Source organism: Mesoplodon bidens (genome assembly GCF_964165515.1).
Source record: "Mesoplodon bidens genome assembly, chromosome: X".
NCBI classification, from domain to species: Eukaryota; Metazoa; Chordata; class Mammalia; order Artiodactyla; family Ziphiidae; genus Mesoplodon; species Mesoplodon bidens.
Window position 1 is genome coordinate 106857928 of NC_138163.1, and position 21113 is coordinate 106879040.

At 41.6% G+C, this 21113-nt stretch overlaps 1 protein-coding gene across 1 annotated transcript in view; it reads right to left on the bottom strand.

The window, feature by feature from the left end:
- XK (X-linked Kx blood group antigen, Kell and VPS13A binding protein) overlaps nucleotides 1-12093 on the bottom strand; it is a gene marked incomplete at both ends in the record, with an annotated part of 34941 nt that extends 22848 nt beyond the window's left edge. Inside the window, 2 exons of the mRNA XM_081222101.1 lie at nucleotides 4364-4626; nucleotides 11849-12093. Of these exons, the coding sequence (XP_081078227.1) occupies nucleotides 4364-4626; nucleotides 11849-12093 (508 nt within the window). The remainder of the gene's footprint in view (nucleotides 1-4363; nucleotides 4627-11848) is intronic.
- Between the last annotated feature and the right edge of the window lie 9020 nt (nucleotides 12094-21113).

The window sequence follows — 21113 nt, forward strand, 5'->3', positions numbered from 1 at the left end:
TTTGACAGCTCTCTCTGCCTCACCTTCCCATTCAATCAATCATCACCTTGTTCCACTTCTACATCATTAATATGGCTCCAATAACCCATTTCTCCTGTTCCAGCCCAAGCCATTATCATTCTCAACTTGACCACTGTAGCAGCCCACTTCCTGGCCTCCTTGTTTCTCCCCTCACCCTCTTCCAATCCATTTTCCAGAGTAATCAGCTTCTAAAACTAAATCTGATCATGATACTGTGTTGTTTAAAAATCATCAATGGCTTCCTATTGCCTCTGGGATAAAGTTTGAAATGCTGGAATGCCCTTTCCTGCTTTTCCTTCATTTGACTCTTCCTCATCTACCAGATTTTGGTTTCAACTTAAGTTCCTCTGGAAAATTTTCCCTCATCTCCCAGACTTGGTTAGATTCCCCCAATAGACCCTTACACAGGACTTTCACTTTGCAGGATTTACCTGAAATAAAATAAGTATATGACTATCAGTTTCATGTTTCTCTATCATGTTCCAAAAGGATATGTGCCAGTCCACCTTATTCACCACTTTATCCTCAGAGCCCAGCACAAGGTCAGGAACACAGAACGTATTCAATACCTATTCACTGACTTCATGAGTGAATTCACATAAATCTAACCCCAAATCCTGCCTCCTCTGGTAGACAATGAGTACAATTTCCAACTTTAGTAAGATGGAGGTAATCAGATCTACCTCACAGGGATGCTGTGAACATGAAACACAATCATGCCAATCACAGTGCCTAGCACAAGGCAAGGATCTGAGAAACAGTCATCATTACTACCAACAAGACCATCTTGAGTGGAAGAGACAAGGGCACTTTGAGATCCAGGCAGGCCAAGTGGCAGGATGCAGGGGCCTTCATAGAACACAGTAACCTTGGTGCACTCACCTGGGCCTCAGACCAACCTATCCTCCAAGGTCCAGAGACTTGATCAAGCCCCTGAGAGCTGACTAGGCTCACTCAAAGACTGAGGCTCGTAGACAGTGTCCATTATTCACTGACTAGGGGAAAAAAACTCTCCAATAGTGTATGATTCCATTTATATGAAATATGTACAATAGGCAAATCCATAGAGACAGAAAGTAGGTTAGTGATAGCCAGGGTCTGGAGAGGGGAAATGAGGAGTGACTGCTAACGAGTATGGGATTTCTTTTCTATGTAATGAAAACATTCTAAAATTAGATAGTGGTGATGGTTACACAACACTGTGAATATCCTAAAATCTACTGAATTGTACTCTTAAAATGGTGAATTTTATGTTCTATGCATTATACTGCAATTAACAAAAACCTCTCCAGTGGACCACATGGCCGGCTCCACCTCCCCTCTAAGCTCTGCCAAGGCCAAATTCATCAGTGTTTGCTCAGTGAGCATAGAATCAGAGAGAAGGGGTTATATAGACTTTGAAAGTTGAATGGGGTCAGGTTCTGATGGACTTCATGTCCCTCTCCTGTCAAGAATGGACATTTCTAGCGGTCTGGACACACGGTGTGGCAGATACTGTTAGCTACCCACTCAATATCCATTCCTCCTCTTATAGTTTACAAAAACATAATTTCCTTGTGGGTGGCAAGGGGCCCAACCCTGGGCAGGTTGTGACTAGTCTAGTCCAGTGTTCCCAAACTTTGCTGAAGATAAAAATTACCTGGAGCATTTATTTAAAAAACAAAAGAGAAAAAATCAAGAGACATATCGTAGGCTCCCATTCCATACCCAGCAAATCACAATTTCCAGGTTATCTTTAGATTTTTAACAGCCCCCCCCCCACCTCCTGTGACTCTAAATCAACATCAGCAAAGTTGAAGGAATGCTGCTGTAAGCCATTGGTGGCAATCATTTCTATGCCCAGCTTTCCTAGCATTTCTTGCACCGAGGTGACCATGTGACCAGTCCTGGTCAATGAGACCTAAATAAAATCTATCAGGGAGGTTTCTAGGAAAGCTTTTACTTACTAATAAAGGAAGAAAGACACTCGCCCTTCTGCCTTCATCCCCTCTTTCTACCTTGAATGCAGCTATGATGGATTCTATGCAGTAGCAACCCAAAAGAAAGGCCAATGGAATTTCAGGAACATCAACTTTACCATTGTGAGCAGCTGATATAATGCCAGCAACGGCCTAACTCCAACTTCATCTTAGATAAGCAAAATAATGGGTTGTTTAACCTTGTAGTCAAGTGTTTATTCCTTGCACCAAATGCATTCCCAATCATATGATAGATATTGCCAATGTTTGCCTCTGTGACACACCCCAGCCTGTCCTCCAATTATAACTGCCTTTCCCCTTCCGGGTGAGGGATCCCTTCCTCAGATATGTTAAGGCAGTGATTAGGGTTAGTCAAAACCTATACAAATGGCAGTCATCTATATTTTTAAGAGGACCATGCCCACTTCCTTTCTCTCTCTATATTTGATTGATCGTTTAATTCTCAGAGGACTTATTCCAAGTTCTTGGGGGGCATGTCACAGATATTCTTTGTGACACTGACATTTTATGAGATATCTCATATTTTATGAGACAGACATTTCATTTTCCTGAAAAGAATTCTGTCTGAAAAACTGTAACTAGGGTTGGCAAACTTTCTGTAGAGAGCCAGACAGTAAATACTTTATGCTTTGTGGACCATACTTTCTCTGTTGCAACTATGCAACGACTCAACTGTGCTAAAAAAACAAACAAACAAAAAAAGCAGACATAGAGAACAGGTAAATGAAAGGGTGTGACTGCATTCCAATAAAATTTTATTTACAAAAACAAGCAGTGCCTGATTACACCCATGGGCTGCTGTTTGCCAACTTCTGAACTAAAAGACAATCTTCATTTTCAATAAGTTGAGAAAAAAATTGAATCTACTTGTAAAAATCAAATAGGTTATCACCACATCTGGTCTCTTGCTGTGTTCCTGCACATAGAAAAATAATGAACTGGGAAAAGGGTATAGTGGCATGCAGAGGACTCACCTTGGTCAATGCTCATTCTAGTTATAAGTCCTTAGAGAACAAGGACGCTGCTACATTTATTGAGCACCTACTGTCTACCTGGGGCTGTGGGAGGCATTTTCACATAAATCTTAATCCACCAAGGTCCAAGATCTCAACCTAAAGTCCTGATATATCTTAAGAATCATAGTCACTCTGAGGTAACCTGGATAAGGGATACAGTTGTAACATGCAAATATCCTGTGACCCAGCCATAAATTAAAGTCATTTTACCATCCAGCCTAGATTATAGGCAGAAAGAGGATAATACTGAGGGAAGTGAGATTAATGAGTGATTTATTTTAAAAGATTCCAGTTTCAGTGTTGTCTTAAATACGTATTTTTTCAGCCTAAGGCTTTTAAGTCACTTTTGTTTATCTACATAGCAAAACTTACCAGAATATCTGGTTTTCATTTACTAATAATATTAATATTTGTGAAGGGTTATTTCTTTTCATGTGAAGGTTTTTCACTTGTGTCCAATGCATGTACAGGTTTTTTCTTTAAAATTTATCTTAACCAAAACCTGCCCTCAATTTGATGATGTGAGAATAGCCCAAAGGTTAGAGAACTGTGTTCATTTTAAAGCTGAGATACCTATTAGAACTTCAAGAAAACAGGAGAGTGCTCTTGATTCCCTCATTCACCACTAAAAAGCTGTTACAACCAACTGTGTCTCAGCTGGTGTACAACTATCACTGAATGACAGAGGCAAAATCCAAAGAGGCCCAGCCTCTGGCGGCTGTATTTTCAGCCTATGGCAAGTTGTATGTTCCAAAATGGTCACAGCAGTGAACTTCTAGAACTCTGCCATTCCCCAACAAAAGTCAGCTTCCTTTCCTCCCTTTCCCTTGAACCTCTACAGGATTCCTGACTGCTTCAACAAAGAAAATGCAGCAGAAGTGATGTTGCCTGACTTCCAAAGCTGGATCACAAAAGGGATACTCTACCACCTGGCCCTCTCTCACTCTTAGGATACTTGCCCTTGAAAGCAGCCACCATGCTGTGAGGAAGCCCAAACTAACCTACATGGAGAGATGAAGTGGGGAAGATCTGAAGCCCTGAGCAACAGCCAGCATCGACCATAAGAAATGCGAGTGAATGAGTCCTCAATGGATTCTAACTCTGCATCTTTGAGCCACCCCGGCTAATACACAGTGGAGCATAGCTGAGCCCTGCCTAAAGTGCAGATTCATAAGCAAAATAAACGTCGTTATTATTTTAATTCACTATGTTTCGAGCTTAGTAACCGGAACACAGACTTAGGATTGAATGCACATATAAACGAATTTCGCCTAAAACAAAATAAACCTTATGTTTTGCTCTCCACTTTGATTCCCAAATGCAAATAGAAATAAAAAATATACATACATCTTCCGATAGTGACGTCCTGCTGCAGGGCGGTTATATACAGCTGCAGGGTCAGCTGAGGGGCTGAGCCCAGGAAAGCCTGGATCACTGATGCCCGGCTGAACGCAGATCGGTGGGTGAATAGCTTGCCCTCTGCCTGGCCCACCTCCTTCTCAATTTCCTCTGAGAGGCCATTTTTTGGCATCTGTCGCTTCTTGGTGATGCTGACATAAGGCTCTTCGATGTGGCTTGACTGACAATAGATGCAGAAGACTTCAAAACACCTGGAAACAAACCAGCAAGTCATGATAATCAGAGGCAGACAGGATTCTGTCTTTTCTCAGTTACCCTGCTTTCACTTAGCCTGATTCTCAAAGCCTTGACTTGGTTACTCTGAACTGTAGTCTCTCCTCTAAAATCATCCTCTCTAAGGACCAGTTCTGAGCATGCAGTCCTCTTGAGGCCCTCCACCAGGCCAACTGGCCTGAGTGTGAACCAAATTCAGAGGTGACACCGAAGGCCACTGAGGCAAGGAAACCAGGTAGAGAATGGAATGGGAAGTGGTTCAGGCTCCAGAGCCACAGAAAAACACTCCATTTCCCTTCCTGACACATATTAGCTGTGCAGCCCTGGACAGGTCATTTAACCCAAGCCCTTTCCCTCAATTACAAAGCAGAGATAAAACCTACTTTGCTGCACTGTTATGGAGATAATACAGTATATGGGTATGTGTGTATGCATGTATATACACACACATATATTTGTGTGTGTGTATATATATATATATATATGCACATATATATTTTTTCACATCCAATAGATGTCCCGAATCACCTCAGTTAAAACAGCAGCTATGGGACTTCCCTGGTGGTGCAGTGGTTAAGAATCCACCTGCCAATGCAGGGGACACGGGTTCAAGCCCTGGTCCGGGAAGATCCCACATGCTGTGGAGCAACTAAGCCCGTGCGCCGCCACAACTACTGAGCCTGCGCTCTAGAGCCCTTGAGCCACAACTGCTGAGCCCGCGCACCTAGAGCCCGAGCTCCACAACAAGAGATGCCACCGCTTGCTGCAACTAGAGAAAAGCCCACGGGCAGCAATGAAAGACCCAACACGGCCAAAAATAAATAAAATAAATAAATTTATATATATTAAAAAAACCAGCAGCTATGGTTGGAAGATCCCCCAGTACAGTTTCCCATCTAGAATTCCCCTGGAAGACCACATTACCATCTCTGCTCTCTTAAGCCTTTAGGGGACATGACTAAAGTCAACCATGCCTGGAAGCCTGCCAGCTCTGTCTTATCTATGGAGTTTCAAGCCTGCCCTAGGGATGGAGCCTTAAGCAGTCACCTTTCTAGACTGATAGAGTACCTGGCTTTTAAAATTGGATTTCCCTCTTTAGGTAATGATATGGATATCGAAGAGAGGTAGAGTACTGATGTATACGATTTATACACACACACTCACAAATGGATTGAGGGATTGACAGAGGAATGGACAGATGTGTGAAATAAAACGTTAACCGTAGAATCTAGGTGACAAGTACTTGGGTGTTCACCGTACAATTCTTTCAAGTTGTCTTCTGCATGTTTGGAAATTTTCATAACAAAATGTTGGGAAAAAATATTTTTTTCCTAGGAATAAGAAAAATGTACATAGCCTTAGGTTTAAAAATTGTTAAAGGACATTTTTCCCCAAACGTGCATTTTTATAACAACTTTATAATGCTGCCAGAAGATTTTATGGCTTCGTTTATTTTATTGAGTATTGTTAACTTTGTACTCTCACCTCGAGGCAACCAGGGCAACAAGAATACATGCATAATTCGAAATAATAAAATCTGATGTAAGAAATGAAATGCAGGAACTTCTTTAGTGAATACAAAGTGGATATATTTTGTGATTATTGTCCTTCTTCATTTGTTCCTGAGAGAAAAAAAGGTACGTAGTAGTATGGGGGGAAAGGGAGGGAGAGCGACAGGCAATTGTCTGCTACATTTTGTCCACTGGGGTCATGGACAGTTTATTACATGAAAACATGTAAAACAGTGTGGAGCAGCTTGTTCAGCTGAAAACAATGAAGTTCAAGGTTTTGAGTTCAAGTCCAGCTGATCCAACTGAATTTGTTCTGAGGAAAAACTCAAATCTATGACTGAGGACTGTTTGAGGCCTAGCAACTTTACACTGTTGGACCATCAACCACAACAAGGACTAGAAGACAGAATAAACTGACCATCTTCTTTATTCTCAAATATGTGATGAATGCAGATGCACTCTGCTAAGCGCTGTGGGGAATGCAAAGATAGCTGGATACCCCGCCTCATTCAGAGGTGCTCACAATCTCAGTAAGAATATGGGACCTATACATAATAAGGACAATAAATAATTAATACAACTAATATTTATATAGCACTTTCAGTTTATATTTCTCATATATTTACTCACTTAGAAAGAAAGCCTACTGCAAAAATTTGAATCATACCATTATTTGTAATAGCAAAATTCTGGAAATACTCTAAAGGTCCTCAAATAAAACACTGATTAAATAGATCCTAATATATGTATTCAATGAAATATTATCCAGTCCTTAAAATTGACAGTATACACATACATATACTGATATATAAAAATGTTTCCTATATTTGGTAAGCAAAAGGAGTAAATTACAATGGAATATATACAGAAAATTCCATTTTTAATAAAAAGAAAATTACATATATATACATACACACAAATCACACACACATACACACCTATACACATAAATAGCGAAGTGCCTGAGCTGGCTCATACTGACTCATGAGACAATTCAATAGTTCGGATTTATTATTTTTTTTGGCTGCATTGTGTCTGTGTTGCTGCACACGGGCTTTCTCTAGTTGCGGCGAGCGGGGGCTACTCTTCGTTGCGGTGCACGGGCTTATCATTGTGGTGGCTTCTCTTGTTCCAGAGCACGGGCTCTAGGCACACAGGCTTTAGTAGTTGCAGCATGCGGGCTCAGTAGTTGTGGTACGCAGGCCCTAGAGCACGTGAGCTCAGTAGTTGTGGCTCGCAGGCTCTAGAGCGCAGGCTCAGTAGTTGTGGCACCTGGGCTTACTTGCTCTGCAGCATGTGGGATCTTCCCGGACCAGGGACTGAACCCACGTCCCCTGCACTGGCAGGCAGATTCTTAACCACTGTGCCACCAGGGAAGCCCAATAGTTAGGAATTTTGTGAGCCAGGTCTTAAACAACTTCGTAACTTAAAATAGGCCATAATGGAAATACTTAAATCATAGAAATCAGCAAATACTGCAAATCAGGGCTTCCACCCCCGCCCTGCCACCCCCCAGACAGTTTACGGTTTACCAGCTTACCACTGTAAAAATATTAGTAAGGATATACAACAAAACATTAAGAATTGTTTTCTTTACTTAGCCAAATTAGAACTTTAAAATTGTTTTAGCTGTGCTTATCTGTTTTCTGCCCTTCTGTCATTTCAACAACAAATATATTTTACTTGAATAATAAAATCAAGCTCAGAATTTTTTTTTTTTTTTTTTTTTTTTTTGCGGTACGCAGGCCTCTCACTGTTGTGGCCTCTCCCGTTGCGGAGCACAGGCTCCGGACGCGCAGGCTCAGCGGCCACGGCTCACGGGCCCAGCCGCTCCGCGGCATGTGGGATCTTCCTGGACTGGGGCACGGACCCGTGTCCCCTGCATAGGCAGGCAGACTCTCAACCACTGTGCCACCAGGGAAGCCCAAGCTCAGAATTTTTAAAGACTAAAACAAACAAACAAGTGAAACACCAGCACATGTTAAGAGCTGAATGAATAAAATGAAGGTTCAGAGGAAAAAGCAATTCTCTGGATGCTGAAGGGGGAATAAAGCAATTCTCTGGATGCTGAGGAGGGGCTGTGTTTAATGGAAAGCATTTGTAGTCTACCAATGGAAATGAAAGAAGGTCCCAGAAGGAGCTAATCACAGAGGTGGCCCTGAAACCCAGGTGTGCCCCCTTGCAATCCACTGTTTTTCCCAACTAATAAAAATCTTAGCACAGAGTTTCACATGTAGTAGGTGTTTAATAACTTTGTGAAAGGCCCTAAGACTTCTGCTATTTGCCACTACTGGTTAAGAAAACTGATAAGAAACACACTCTACTATTCTTCTTGGAATTCTGCAAGACTCATACAATTACTCCAAATGTTTTTTGTTTTGTTTTGTTTTACTTGAGAAGTTGTCTAAATGTAGCCATAAATTAAGTGTTTTCATCAAAATCATTCAAGGTAGTTTTTCAGTATTGTGTAGACCAAGGTTTGGCAAACATTTTCTGTATTTACAAAGAGTAAATATTTTAGGCTTTGCAGGCCCTGGTCTCTGTTGCAACTACTCAACTCTGCCACTAGTGCAAAGGCAGCCACAGACTAGACAGAAATGAATGAGCATGGCTGTGTCCCAATAAAACTTTATTTACAGGGCTTCCCTGGTGGCGCAGTGGTTGAGAGTGCGTCTGCCGATGCAGGGGACACGGGTTCGTGCCCCACTCCGGGAGGATCCCACATGCTGCAGAGCGGCTGGGCCCGTGAGCCATGGCCGCTGAGCCTGCGCGTCCGGAGCCTGTGTTCCGCAACGGGAGAGGCCACAAAAAAAAACTTTATTTACAAAAACAGGCCATAGGGGGATTTCACCTGTGGGGCATAGTTTACTGATTCCTAATGTAGGTAATCAGCAGGTTGATCTATTTTTTTTTCCACTTTATCCCATTTTCAAGCGCCATAGTGGAAGGAGTTTTATTCCTTAGCTGAAACCATGCATGTTGGTGTCAGCACAAATAATCTGTGGTACCATAGACCCTCTAAGGTAGTTAATAAAAACACGTTTTCAAAAGAAATACTGATTATGATTTCCTATACGCCATGTTATCTTCCTATGACACACACGCTCTGAGAAGCTACACAAGAACCAAACTGGTTAAAAAGAAAGAAAAGCCACTTGCATAATCTCACTGAGCCTCAATTCTCAACTGTAAAAAAAAGATAATGACAGATAGCTCACAAGGTTTTACAGTGGATGGAATTAAATACTGTATGTAAAAGCACTTTGCAAGCAACAACAAGAAAACTCTTCATATTTAGGCTATTATTATTTTACAGTCTTTTGAAAGTTTACTAAAGAGAGAAGTACAATGGTGAATCATTTTGCAATATTCTATAAAAAATACTAGACTCACAGATATAGAGAACAAACTAGTGGTTACCAGTGGGGAGAGGGAAGGGGGAGGGCCAATATAGGGGTAGGAGATTAAGGGGTACAAACTATTAGGTATAAAATAAGCTATAAGGATATATTGTACAACATAGGCAATATAGCCTATATTTTATAATAAATATAAATGGAGTGTAACCTTTAAAATTGTGAATCACTACATATTGTACACCTGTAACTTATATAATATTGTACATCAACTATACTTGAATAAAAAAATTACTAGAACTTCTTAGCTTTTACTTTATAAAGCCAGATTTTTATGTACCATTTTTCCTCATTATACCAGTGAAGAAGAATGGGGGAAAATTCCTTGAACCTGTAACTCATTGATATTTATTCCTTCTCCCAGTTAATTTAAAAAATTAACCTAACTGTAAAAGAATGATAAACAAATTTTGCTGTTGTTAAGAGGTGCTTTTCCCCACTCTGGTTTTCCAGAATATCTATTATCATTCACAATAAGATTGTCCTTAAAATAGAAAAAAATAAATTCAAGACATTATTCAATGTTCGTATTGTTCCAACCTAGGCTTAATGAGGAAACAACCCTTCAAATTGCAACTACAGTTTTAAATATAAGACTGATATAAATGAAATATGTTGCTCTCCCAACGCCTCCCTAAAGAAGGAGCGGGGCCTAGTTTGTAGTCTTTAGCCCATAATCATTACAGTGTAATGTAATGCAGCTGAACTGAGTGAACTCAAAAACATCATCTCACCTAAAAAGAACATGAGTTTGGTGAGTTAGGACCCACCCCAAATTAAACAGAGCTAAATTATCCCAAAACAGTTTTAAAATATTACTAAGTCCAATCGATAAGAAGGGAAGAGAGACTCTCCTTTGTTTGGGGGAAATAATTTTGATCTTTATGTGAAGCTGATGTTTTAGAGTTAGAACAGAATCAAACAGTCAGCGGGAAGAACTTGCAATAAGATATTAAGTCACGCTAATACACAACATCAAGTTGCTTTTCTTTTCATCTGGAAGCTAAGAGGCTTGGAACCACATTTTGCGTATCTCAGCAGGGGTCCAATACCTTCTTGAAAGAAATCAGCTGCATTAGAATGAAAGCGCCCTTGTTAACAGAAGCGGGTTGTTTATTCCTTTGTTTTTTATGTTTTATTTTGCTTTTCCCCCCAAAAGACATTGACCCATTCAGAATTTTCTGGAAATAGGTCTCTTTATGGTGTTGAAACTTTATTTATAGTTGAGAAGTTATCTCTCCAAAGCACCAAACTTTTTTTCTTTAATAAAGTTAAAATATTTTTACTGTAAAAACTGAAACATGTAGAAACGTATAATAAAAGAGTAAATGATGCACTTTTCTATATTTTTCAGGAGAAAATGAAAATCACCCATAACTCCATCATCCAGAAATTACCACTCTTGCGTCTCTGGCCTTTCCACCTCTTCCAATTCTTCTACCACCTACATCTGAAGTTCAGTATTATAAATTTGTTTCTAATCCAGATAGAAATCCTTTGTTTTGCTTTTCTTACAGAGATGAAAGATATCAAAACAACACATTTAAAACTCTCTTCATGGTCCTTAGATAAGCCAAACTCTACTTCATTACCAGAAATTTCTTTTTCTACTTGCTTTGTGTTAATACAGTTTAATTTCCAGAAATGTCACTAACAGTTTTTCTTAACGCCCAGCAAGTGTTAGGGTCTTCATGGCACTTGTGTTCCAACTTAATTGACTGCGTTTAGAAGTTAGGCAGGGCCCCGAAGACATTTCTACAACCCCGTATGTTCCACATCTGAGAGAAAAGAATGATGCGTGGATTTCTACAGTCATGTATGAGAATTACATAAGTTAATATTTATAACACGCGCAGAACACTGCCTGGCACACTCCACGTGTTTGATCAATTTAAAAATATCAGCTGTATACACTTCTACTCTAATGGCCATTTAGAACCCACCTCCTAAGGGCCCGTCACGACACAAACTCATCCTGCCAGATCCCACCTGATCTGAGGGAAAGCATGTCTTTTATGAGGTCGAAGTGTATAAAACTGACCTTTCTGTTCGTTAAATTCAGTTGACTATCAGCAATTTCCTACGCTCGCCTCTAACAGGAAGGCGGTACGCCCCGGCTCGATTCCCACTCTCCCAGGTTCCTGTCGCATTCCTGTGACAGCGACGGTGGAGCTCAGGAGCCGAGCGGGCCGGCCTGGGCCCGGTCCGCGACACCGGCCACCTGTCCCCTCCCCCGGGAAGCCCGACCCCGCCGCCGTGGGTCCCGCACGCACCTAAAGAGTGGCCCGAGCTGTAGCAGGTGCAGCAGCAGCACGAGCGGCCGGTCGCGGCTGAAGTCGCGGTGCACGAAGAGGAGCGTGAGCTGCACAAGGGCACAGGGCAGCAGTGAGAAGAGCAGCGTCAGCGCCTGCCACATGCCGTCCCCGCCCGAGCGGTAGGTGCTGCTCAGGTACAGCGCCGCCGTCGTCTCAGCCACGAACAGGAACACGGACGCCAGCACCGAGCCCGGGAATTTCATCTCCGCGCGTCAGCGGCGCGCACCGGCGACAGACGCGGTGGCGGTAGCGGTGGCGGTGGCGGCGGCTGCCCCGGGGGCTCCCGGCATGCCCGGCCCCGAATGCTCCCGCGCTTTGCGTTGCCCGCCAAGGGCGCGAGACCCGGGCCCTGGAGCTGGGCCTGGGGTCAAGGAAACTGGCGGGGCTGGGGCGGGGCGCGCGGCCGGGTCGGGACACGCCCACACGCACCGTGCGCCGCCCGCGCGCCTCAGGGCCCGCCGCGTCTCTGCGGTGACGATCCGTGGGCAGGCCGCGAACCCGCGCCCAGCTACAGCCCGCGCCCAGCTACAGCCCGCGCCGAGCTCCACAGGAGGCGGCGGGCCCCGCCGGCCCCGCGCGCAGCCGCTGGGTCCTAGAGCCCTTTGGTCGGCGCTCGCGTGGGAACCCGTCACATCCTTTCGAAAACCCGCAGCCCATGGGGCCTGGAATCGGGGTCAGGTTGCCTTTCCAGCCCAGTCTCTATTTTCTGGACCTAAATAACGCCAAATTCCTCAAAGGACCAGCGTTTCCGGTCACTTAAAAATAAGCAGACCACACAGATGCTTTTCAAAGTACAAGTGTATTATCATGCACCCAGGATGTACCTTTTCACTGGGCCAAGTCTGAAGCATTGCTTCCAAGGTGAAAGAGCATCAGTGATAATCCCTAAGAGCCAACGGTTTCTTTCCCAGAAAAACTGCCTTCAAAATATATTCCCCTGTGGGCTTCCCTGGTGGCACAGTGGTTGAGAATCTGCCTGCCTGCCAATGCAGGGGACACGGGTTCGAGCCCTGGTCTGGGAGGATCCCACATGCCGCGGAGCAACTGGGCCCGTGAGCCTGCGTGTCTGGAGCCTGTGCTCTGCAACGAGAGGCAGCGATAGCGAGCGGCCCGCGCACCGTGATGAAGAGTGACCCCCGCTTGCCGCAACTAGAGAAAGCCCTCGCACAGAAACGAAGACCCAACACGGCCAAAAATAAAAATAAATAGGTAAAAATTAAAAAAAAAAAATATATATATATATATATATATTCCTCTGTAACTGATTAAATCAGCCAGGCGAAGACCAGGACCTAATAAGGAATTGGTTTTCTAGCCCATGCCATATCTCCCTCTACTTGCTGCTGTGTGCCAGCCCCAAGACGAACACAGTTCCTTTTCACTTTTTGGAACTGTGACAATCTTCTGGACATCAGGATGGGGTCAGCCCACCCTTGTCACTCAGAGCTTGAGCAGTCACTAAACCTCTCTACAACTCGGGTTCTAACTATTCCATAAGAAACTGGACTTGAATAATTGCAAGATCCCTTTCACTGCTGAAACTAGGTGATTTCATCCATCTTCAGGCATCTCTGGCATTTTTCTATTTAGGAATATGATGGCAACACAAATAAAATGTGAAGATTCAGTAGGAATCAAGACAAAAATTGTAGAGAGAGAGAACATGAAGGGCTGTTTTTCTTCATTCTTTGGTGGCATGGGAAAATCTATTTATAAGAGTTAAGGGGAGGTATTCAGCTCACAGCTAAGTGCCAGGCCCATTCTCTAAAAGGATTACTAATATCTATTTATAGAACCCAGCAGGTCATCATGTCCTGGATCAAGATACACACACTGTCACAAGAACAGAATAGGCAGCAACACTCCACAGAGTATTTGTGTAATATTTTATTTGACACCATCTTAAGTATTAAAGGAAAAATTAATTTGTAGCTTAAAATTATTAGAGCACACTCAATATTTAGCATTAGATTTTATTTTTAAGGCAAAGGATTATCACAGGTTTTATATTATTAAGTAAACTGTACATAAATATGCGGGGGGCAATAAGCCAATAAATAACGTTGCTTGAAACACTACAGAGTCCAGTTTATGGCGTATGATTTTCTACAGTACAAAACAAATACAGAAAACACATTTGGAAAGATCACAGTGTTTAGAACATTGTAACAGCAGTTTTAAAGACAGTGAGGTGCATCTCTAAGCTTCTGACTCAACCCTGCTTCCAAAGAGATTTCACTATACCATGCACTGTGAGCAAGTCCCCCACCTAAGGGGAGGCAACATCAACTGACTGTAGCACTTCCCCTTCCAGGAACAACCAATAACGAAAAATCTGATGAGCATTGGCAAGTTGATCCTTTTCAATCTGCACACCAGCTAACTTGCCCCAGTGACTATGTCTTTATGTATTATCGTTTGCCATTTTGTTCTTGAGAATAATGTATACATTCAAGCTTATGATTGCTAGTTTCCCTGTCAAATACCTAAATGGATTTTGACTAAAGATCAACTGAATGTCACGTATTGCATTATACTTTCTTGCTTGGACTGAAATACCCATTATTTTCTTAAAATATTATATACACAATAATAGCTAGAAAGTGGTTTTTTGGTATAATAATATGTAATATACCAGAATACTTGAGAATTTGGTTTTATTATAAAATACAGTACTACAACATTTTGTGATATGGCAAAATATCTGACAGAATGTTCTGCTCTAAATTTAGATCTAACTGCTACAGATATGTCTTTGAAAGCGCTTCAAAGTACCCCTAAAGAAATATAATAATTAGCAATAGGTCATAGAACCTGTTTTTGGCAAAAAAGACATTTTTGAAGAAGCCTCTCATTTTGTGTGCAAGACTTTCAACGTTTTAGTTATATACAACACATAACTGGTGTGGGATTTAATGCTATTGGAAATTAGAATTTTAAAGTCATGATAACTAATCTGTATTATTTGGTATATTTTAAAATAAATATATGTTTTTAACTGCATTTGTGCTGAGGCAAATGTATTGTAAAGAGTACAATTTTATTAATAATATGAATTTATTGAGCAGTTCTTCAAAATTCAATAGTACTTTAAATAATAGTATATATTCATTCCTAAATACAGTTAGGAATAAGCAGTTATATTCTATGGACAGATTATTCTTTTGCATCCCCCCCCCCAAATAATTAAGGAATTACACTAGTTTACTAGTGAATGTGAAACGTATCATTAGAGAGGTGAGCTTTTTTTTTCTCCAATGATACAACCGTATTTCTGTAAGTATTGTGAATTGTGCAAAAAAATCTTTTTGGTGAAGTAAATTCTATTCACTTGGGAAATGCACATTCCAAAACTAGCACGTGGTGTTTGACTATTCCCCAGTATATGGCTTTGCTAAATGATTTTCCCTAATAATTGGATTCTACAAAATCCATTTTAAAAATTTCTGTTAATTTAGCGCCATTAAATCCATGAGATTAAAATTCAGACTTCTTTTCCAAGTAGAGCTCCCCCAGATGTTCAAAGTTGGGAAGGCTGTTACCTTTCTAGGGAATGGACTGCCCTTCCTAATCAGACAGATTGTAAAGCCAAACTTTTGCACTTAGAATGTTCCACTCCTACTACTGGAAAGTCTATATGAAACTCATGGTATAATTTGCATTTTCAAGAGCAAAGGGATTCTACTGCTACTAGAGTCTTCAGAAGACATCTCTAATATTGAAATACTAAAGTGCTAAAAAACAGAGACAAAACAGATCATTTAAATCAATCTTATTTAAATACATCCACATATAAGCATTACTACAGTCAACTTGGACCAAATTCAGCGATAGAAGTTATTTAACTGGTAATTGCCACTTACGTACAGATCGTAAAACAAAACTTACGGGGGCAGCGTCAGAGGTCCCACTAAAACAAAGGCAAAAAGATAATTTGCTAAAGATTGACAGTTGTCAAGTATAGTGTATATCTTCTTCAAACTGATTGCTGTCACAACTACTTTACACACGTTACAATAACAGTACACATTAAAGCATGTAAATTAACACCACACACAAAATATTTTTTTAAAAAGCATTAGCAGGAACGGTATTACTCTACTTATGAAACTGTATTCCATGTTTACACATATACACATTCAGATGTTTCTCCCCTCATCTTTGTAGAGTGCTCATCATTTCTGAAAGAATGAGAGGAAGGTGTGTATTTGGGTACTTTCTGAAAATCTGTGTCCACGTACAAGACATTACAGCCATCTGCTGGTTTCAATTTAGTAGGTGGTTCTAGATCAAGAAGACATATCTTGGCTCTCGGGTGATTCTGAATACAAAGAATAAGTAGAGATAGGCTCTGAAAAGAGTGGAGGAAGGGAAGACAGTTTTCCTTACGCAGAGACACTTGTGGCAATTTCCAGAATTCTTGTCCCCAAAAGTGTAGTAAAGAATGACCTCAGGTTTTTGTGAGGGCAAGATAATTAACAGGGATAAATACTCAGGGACAGAACCACTGTTCTGGTATCTTTCATGGGCCTGGAGGGGTGAGCGTGGGGGAGGCAAGGGGTGTTAGAACACCTCGGGAGGAAAAAAAATATTATAAGCATACCATAAATGTACCATGCCAGACTAACCATGTTGTTTTAGTGGTAGCTGGGTAACAGTCACACTCAGGAGGTGGAACCTTACAGACACAGAAGCCAACTTCCAACAGGCTCCTTTACCCAAGAGAGTTTTCTCAGAGTCTGTGCTACGTTAGCACACCATGTAAATCTCCAAAAGGGGGTACTAGAATAGAACCTTCCTAGCTTATTTCATCACCGAATCTATTTTTCCACAGGGCAGCTCTTGATCCTAGTGTCCTACACTTGGGGAAACACCGCAGTACTCAAGTAACATGTAGCGTTTGGTTTCCATTTTCTCTTGTAACAACGAAAATACACATACGCTGTAGGAGGACCTTCTCAATACTGTGAAACAGCAGAGGGATGCTAGCCCTGCTGTCCAATGCAACAGCCAACCCATATGTGGCTCTTGAGCACTTGAAGTGTGGCTAGTCCGATTGGAGATGTGTAGTAAGTGTAAAATACACACCAGATTTTGAAGAGTCAGTACCAAAAACTGTCAAATATCTCATTAATAACTTTATATTGATTACATGTTGAAATGATAATATTTTGGATAGACTGAGTTAAATCAACTACATGATTAAATTTCACTTTTTTTCACTTTTAATGTGGCTGCTAGAAAATTTTAAAACTACATATGTGGCTCACATTTGCGGCTCTATTTGTGAAACTCACATCTGTTCTCTTCTACAAGATAGCCACTAACGGCTTTAACCTGGCAGCAGAAGTTTTCATGAAAATGAATGCTTAAGATAGACAACTCGAAGTATAACTAGAGCCCTCATTAATTACGTGGTAATTTTTTAGAGAGCAGTTAACACACAATGAAGAGCCACTCATTAATGTTTACGCTTGCATATATCTGTTCATTCAGATACATCTCCAAGCTAAATATGGGGTTTTATTTCATATGTGATTGTGACTCTAAGTCAGTCTCTCTCCCTCCCTCTCTCTCTCTTTCACACTCACACACACACATACACACACAAACTATTTCCTATAGGGACAAAACGAAACAAAAAAAACCCAAACAGGAAACAAACAGGAAGTCCTTGCAAACTGTTTTCACGGTCTTTGGCAGTCAAGGCTTGTGTATCTTTTTCCCTCTCTCCCTCTCCTTCCTGGATATTGTGTGTGGAGGAGAAAGGCAAGGAAAGAAAGGGTCATCTGCTCTTTTAATCATGCTATTCACCAACCCCCACCCCTGGCAAAGAATAAAAATATGGATGATTTGGTTTTCATTTTAAATTATTTTTTCAAATTCAGTTCAGGGGGGTAATGGATACACAAGCGCAAAAGAGGTGCAGGAAATTCTGCAGATAAGGGACTTTGCCATTTGTGGAGAAGTCCACGTGGAAATGACAAGCTTCAGTACTTTGAGAAAATAAAAGCAAACATATTTTCCACCCCACAGGCGTCATCCATCAGGCCTCAATTCATTATCACTTGCAATTAAAGAAACAAGGAGAGAGAGGGCACCCTCCCTCAGTATGTGATTTATGATAATGCAGGAGGCCCAGATATTTAATGTAGCATGAATTTTGTTTTTTTTTTATTTTCCCCACAGCGGTACAAATAAAATGACCAGGTTTCTTTATGGAGGAGAAGCAGGATAAACGCAGCCGCTGTCCTCCTCTCCTGAACAGCTGCACCCCGGCTAGCCTGTCTTGGACCTGTGATGTGACTGCAGAATGGGTCCAACTCCTGCTGCTGCTGACCTTGAGATCTGCCCTTCCACCCAGAGGGGAGTCCAGCCTTCCTGAGCCTGGAGCTCTTAGCTACCAACTGACATGGATGGAAGAGAAGGAGAAAGCCTGCCCTCCCAGGTGACAGGAGGTCACATGATTAAGCAGACACAGGAAAAAAAAAAATCAGAACCTACTATTTAAGAGGAGAAGGACAAGTTGCTGAATCAGGGGTGGTTTGGGATTAGTGGTCCCAGGAAGCAATAAACCCATGACTAAGATGCCTTTTTTTAACATCTTTATTGGAGTATAATTGCTTTACAATGGCGTGTTAGTTTCTGCTTTATAACAAAGTGAATCAGTTACACGTATACATATGTTCTCATATCTCTTCCCTCTTGCGTCTCCCTCCCTCCCACCCTCCCTATCCCACCCCTCTAGGTGGTCACAAAACACCGAGCTGATCTGTGTTATGCGGCTGCTTCCCACTAGCTATCTATTCTATGTTTGGTAGTGTATATATGTCCATGCCACTCTCTCGCTTTGTCACAGCTTACCCTTCCCCCTCCCCATATCCTCAAGTCCATTCTCGAGTAGGTCTGTGTCTTTATTCCTGTCTTACCCCTAGGATCTTCACATTTTTTCCCCTTAAATTCCATACATATGTGTTAGCATATGGTATTTGTTTTTCTCTTTCTGACTTACTTCACTCTGTATGACAGACTCTAGGTCCATCCACCTCACCACAAATAACTCAATTTCATTTCTTTTTATGGCTAATATTCCATTGTGCCACATCTTCTTTATCCATTCATCTGTTGATGGACACTTAGGTTGCTTCCATGTCCTGGCTATTGTAAATAGAGCTGCAATGAACATTTTGGTACATGACTTTTTGAATTATGGTTTTCTCAGGGTATATGCCCAGTAGTGGGATTGCTGGGTCGTATGGTAGTTCTATTTGTAGTTTTTTAAGGAACCTCCATACTGTTCTCCATAGTGGTTGTATCAATTTACATTCCCACCAACAGTGCAAGAGGGTTCCCTTTTCTCCACACCCTCTCCAGTATTTATTGTTTCTAGATTTTTTGATGATGGCCATTCTGACCGGTGTGAGATGATATCTCATTGTAGTTTTGATTTGCATTTCTCTAATGATTAAGGATGTTGAGCATCCTTTCATGTGTTTGTTGGCAATCTGTATATCTTCTTTGGAGAAATGTCTATTTAGGTCTTCTGCCCATTTTGGAATTGGGTTGTTTGTTCTTTTGATACTGAGCTGCATGAGCTGCTTGTAAATTTTGGAGATTAATCCTTTGTCAGTTGCTTCATTTGCAAATATTTTCTCCCATTCTGAGGGTTGTCTTTTGGCATTGTTTATGGTTTCCTTTGCTGTGCAAAAGCTTTTAAGTTTCATTAGGTCCCATTTGTTTATTTTTGTTTTTATTTCCATTTCTCTAGGAGGTGGGTCAAAAAGGATCTTGCTGTGATTTATGTTATAGAGTGTTTTGCCTATGTTTTCCTCTAAGAGTTTGATAGTGTCCGGCCTTACATTTAGGTCTTTAATCCATTTGGAGTTTATTCTTGTGTATGGTGTTAGGGAGTGTTCTAATTTCATACTTTTACATGTACCTGTCCAGTTTTCCCAGCACCACTTATTGAAGAGGCTGTCTTTTCTCCACTGTATATTCTTCCCTCCTTTATCAAAGATAAGGTGACCATGTGGGCGTGGGTTTATCTCTGGGCTTTCTGTCCGTTTCCATTGATCTATATTTCTGTTTTTGTGCCAGTACCATACTGTCTTGATTACTGTAGCTTTGTAGTATAGAAGATGACTGGTTTTTAGCAGCATTAAACGTGCCTCCACAACTCACGCTGAGATGCTGTGCTGAGGCAAGCTTTCCTCCACCCACCCCCTTGCCTGCCTTATCATTTGCTTTCCTTGCCAAGTTTATACCAAAATCACCTGGCCTTGGCGAATATGAGGCTTCGTCATTTTTCTATCGATTTGGGACACTGTTTCTTTCCAGGTCCCCAAAGGAAGGCCTTATATCCCGTGGAGAGTATATTTCTATTGCTCTATGTCATGCAGTTCTGAGGCCTGAATTAAAGTGCAGACCAAACTCAACCCCAAATTACTTTATTTCCCAGTTCATGTTTTCTCTGCAGACTTAGCCTGCAGCTCCTTTTCTCAAGTTACTGGCACTGTAATCCTTTGTTTCCAGGGAGCAAAATAAATATTTCCATTAAAAGGAGCTCTCCAGTGAACCAGCCTATTCCTTTGTACTCAGCCCCAGTGAATCAGAACTTTCTGAGGCACAAATGCTATAGTCAGGATTGGTTCTAGAATATAAAGGACATACTTTGTTTTTACCCATCAAGTGATCCAGACTCCCAGCTCTGCATCCAGACAGGGAGATTCCATTTGGCTGAAATGCCTACTTGAAGTCATAATTGAGCATGGTTTTGTATGCACGTAATAGGTACTTAAAATATAGCTTCCGGGCTTCCCTGGTGGCGCAGTGGTTGAGAGTCCGCCTGCCGATGCAGGGGACACGGGTTCGTGCCCCAGTCTGGGAAGATCCCACATGCCGCGGAGCAGCTGGGCCTGTGAGCCATGGCTGTTGAGCCTGTGCGTCCGGAGCCTGTGCTCCGCAACGGGAGAGGCCACAACAGTGAGCGGCCCACATACCGCAAAAAAAAAAAAAAAAAAAAAAAAAAAAAAAATATATATATATATATATATATAGCTTCCATTTTAAACATATAAAGGACCTGCCTATTATAAAACTCTCTTATATCCATTTTATCACTGACTACCCTGTGAGGTGGAGAGGGTGATGGTGATGATGATGGTGATTATAGCTACCCATGGAGGTCACCAAGCAAGGATTTGAGATTTCCAAAACAGGGCTC